The sequence below is a fragment of the Callionymus lyra genome, chromosome 8 (genome assembly GCF_982586985.1).
Source record: "Callionymus lyra chromosome 8, fCalLyr1.hap1.1, whole genome shotgun sequence".
Taxonomy (NCBI): domain Eukaryota; kingdom Metazoa; phylum Chordata; class Actinopteri; order Syngnathiformes; family Callionymidae; genus Callionymus; species Callionymus lyra.
This window is the reverse complement of record NC_141825.1, coordinates 24,062,607-24,065,106: the sequence shown is the minus strand read 5'-3', so window position 1 is coordinate 24,065,106 and position 2,500 is coordinate 24,062,607. Positions and strand designations below refer to the sequence as shown.

Genomic DNA, 2,500 nt, shown 5'->3' with positions numbered 1-2,500 from the left:
CAGAGTCAACATACACTATCACAACACCAGAGTCAAGTACTGGACAATACTACACATATATACTCGTTACTACACTATCACAACACCAGAGTCAAGTACTCGACAATACTACACATGTATACTAGTTACTACACTATCACAACACCAGAGTCAAGTACTGGACAATACTACACATATATACTTGTTACTACAGTATCACAACACCAGAGTCAATACTGGACAATACTACACATATATATTGCTACTACACTATCACAACACCAGAGTCAAGTACTGGACAATACTACACATATATACTCGTTACTACACTATCACAACACCAGAGTCAAGTACTCGACAATACTACACATGTATACTAGTTACTACACTATCACAATACCATAGTCAAGTACTGGACAATACTACACATATATACTTGTTACTACAGTATCACTTCACCATAGTAAAGTACTGGACAATACTACACATATATACTTGTTACTACAGTATCACTTCACCAGAGTCAAGTACTGGACAATACTACACATATATACTTGTTACTACACTATCACAACACCAGAGTCAAGTACTGGACAATACTACACATATATCCTTGTCACTACACTATCACAACACCAGAGTCAAGTACTGGACAATACTACACATATATCCTTGTTACTACAGTATCACTTTATATCGTATCGTGACGTGTATCATCATTTCACTGATACACGATCAAGAGGTCAGTCCGTAGCTCTGTTAGCATCTGAGCTAACGTAGCGTCTCGTCTCGTCCTCGCCATCGTTCCGTCGCCATCTTCCCATGATTCCACCTCTTGTCACGTGACGTTCGTTTGTCGTTCAATTGTTTCATAAAATCCCGATTTTCAACCTCAAAGCTTCATGACGAGGGGAGGATATTATTCCAGCTCCAGCTAAGAGGCCTGACCGTCTGAGGGGTGTGTGTGGGGGGGGCGGGGGTCTCTCTCTCTCTAATGGGGGGGAGTACGAGGGGGGGGCGAGCGAAAAGCACTACGCTCACGTAGCCCATTATTTCTCTCCTCATGTGTTCTCACTCTCTCCCTCTCCCTCCAGAACCACACGCTGAGTCAGCACGCGCAGTGAGGCCGAGGCCCGGCAGGATCTTCGGGCCGAGCCCGGGCCCCCGACCCGGCGCCGGCAGGAGACCCACATCTCCACATCACAGCCAATCAAAGTGTCATTTGCTCCTCACATGTAAAAGTGTAACGATCGCGCCGCTGGGCGCGGCCATTAGCAGCCGCGGGACCAGAATGTTAATGACGAACGCGATTAAATAACGAGAGAAAGCGTCGCTGACGGCGCGAAGAAGAAAGTTAAAAAAGGTATTGTACGTGCAGTATTTTTTATCGCCCTCCTCCTCCTCCTCCTCCTCCTCCTCCTCCTCCTCCTCCTCCTCCTCCCATCCTTCCTCCTCCTTTTGATTTGCTGCAGATAGACTGATGTGTTATTTTGGATAGAAGGTAGAACCTCGTCTCTGTTTCTTTCTTTTTCTACTTTTCTTCACCGTCCGTAGGTTTTGTGCCGTGATGTGAACGATGACGTTTTATCAACGAACCCCTTTTTCTGATTATTGTTATATATATATTTTTCCTTTTTGTAATTATGATGAAAATAAAATCAAGTGCAGGAAACAGATCAACGTTTTTGTGTTTTTCTTTCTGAAGACCAGAGAAGTTTTACACTGAACCATGATGAAGATGATGATGATGAAGATGATGAAGATTGTGATGATGATGAAGATTGTGATGATGAAGATTGTGATGATGATGAAGATGAAGATGATTAAGATGATGGTGTAGAAAATGATGAAGATGATGATGATGATGATGATGGTGAAGATGAAGATGATGATGGTGGAGATGATGATGAAGATGGTTTTGATGAAGATAAAGATGAAGATGATGATGGTGAAGATGATGAAGATGATGATGAAGATGATGATGATGGTGAAGATGATGGTGAAGAAGATGAAGATGATGATGATGAAGATGGTTTTGATGATGATAAAGATGATGAAGATGGTGATGGTGATGAAGATGATGAAGATGGTTTTGATGATGATAAAGATGATGAAGATGGTGATGATGGTGATGATGATGATGGTGAAGATGAAGATGGTTTTGATGATGATAAAGATGATGAAGATGGTGATGGTGATGAAGATGATGAAGATGATGGTGAAGAAGATGAAGCTGATGATGATGGTGAAGATGATTAAGATAGTGATGAAGATGATGAAGATGATGACAATGGTAATGAAGAAGATGATGATGATGATGATGATGGTGATGAAGAAAAAGATGATGATGTAGGAGATGATGAAGAAGATAAAGACAACAGGGATGAAGGTGATGTTTGGTATAATGATGGTGAAGGTGAAGGTGATGAAGATGATGATAATGATGAAGATGATGAAGATTATGACGATGGTAATGAAGAAGATGATTATAAAGGTGATGATGAAGAAGATAAAGATGACA

The 2,500-nt window shown here is 41.3% G+C and overlaps 1 protein-coding gene across 1 annotated transcript in view; it reads left to right on the top strand.

The window, feature by feature from the left end:
• znf423 (zinc finger protein 423) overlaps positions 1-1,636 on the top strand; it is a 90,163-nt gene extending 88,527 nt beyond the window's left edge. Inside the window, exon 21 of the mRNA XM_087797811.1 lies at positions 1,074-1,636. Coding sequence (XP_087653937.1) covers positions 1,074-1,103 — 30 coding nt within the window. The 3' untranslated portion in view covers positions 1,104-1,636. The remainder of the gene's footprint in view (positions 1-1,073) is intronic.
• The last annotated feature ends 864 nt before the right edge of the window (positions 1,637-2,500 follow it).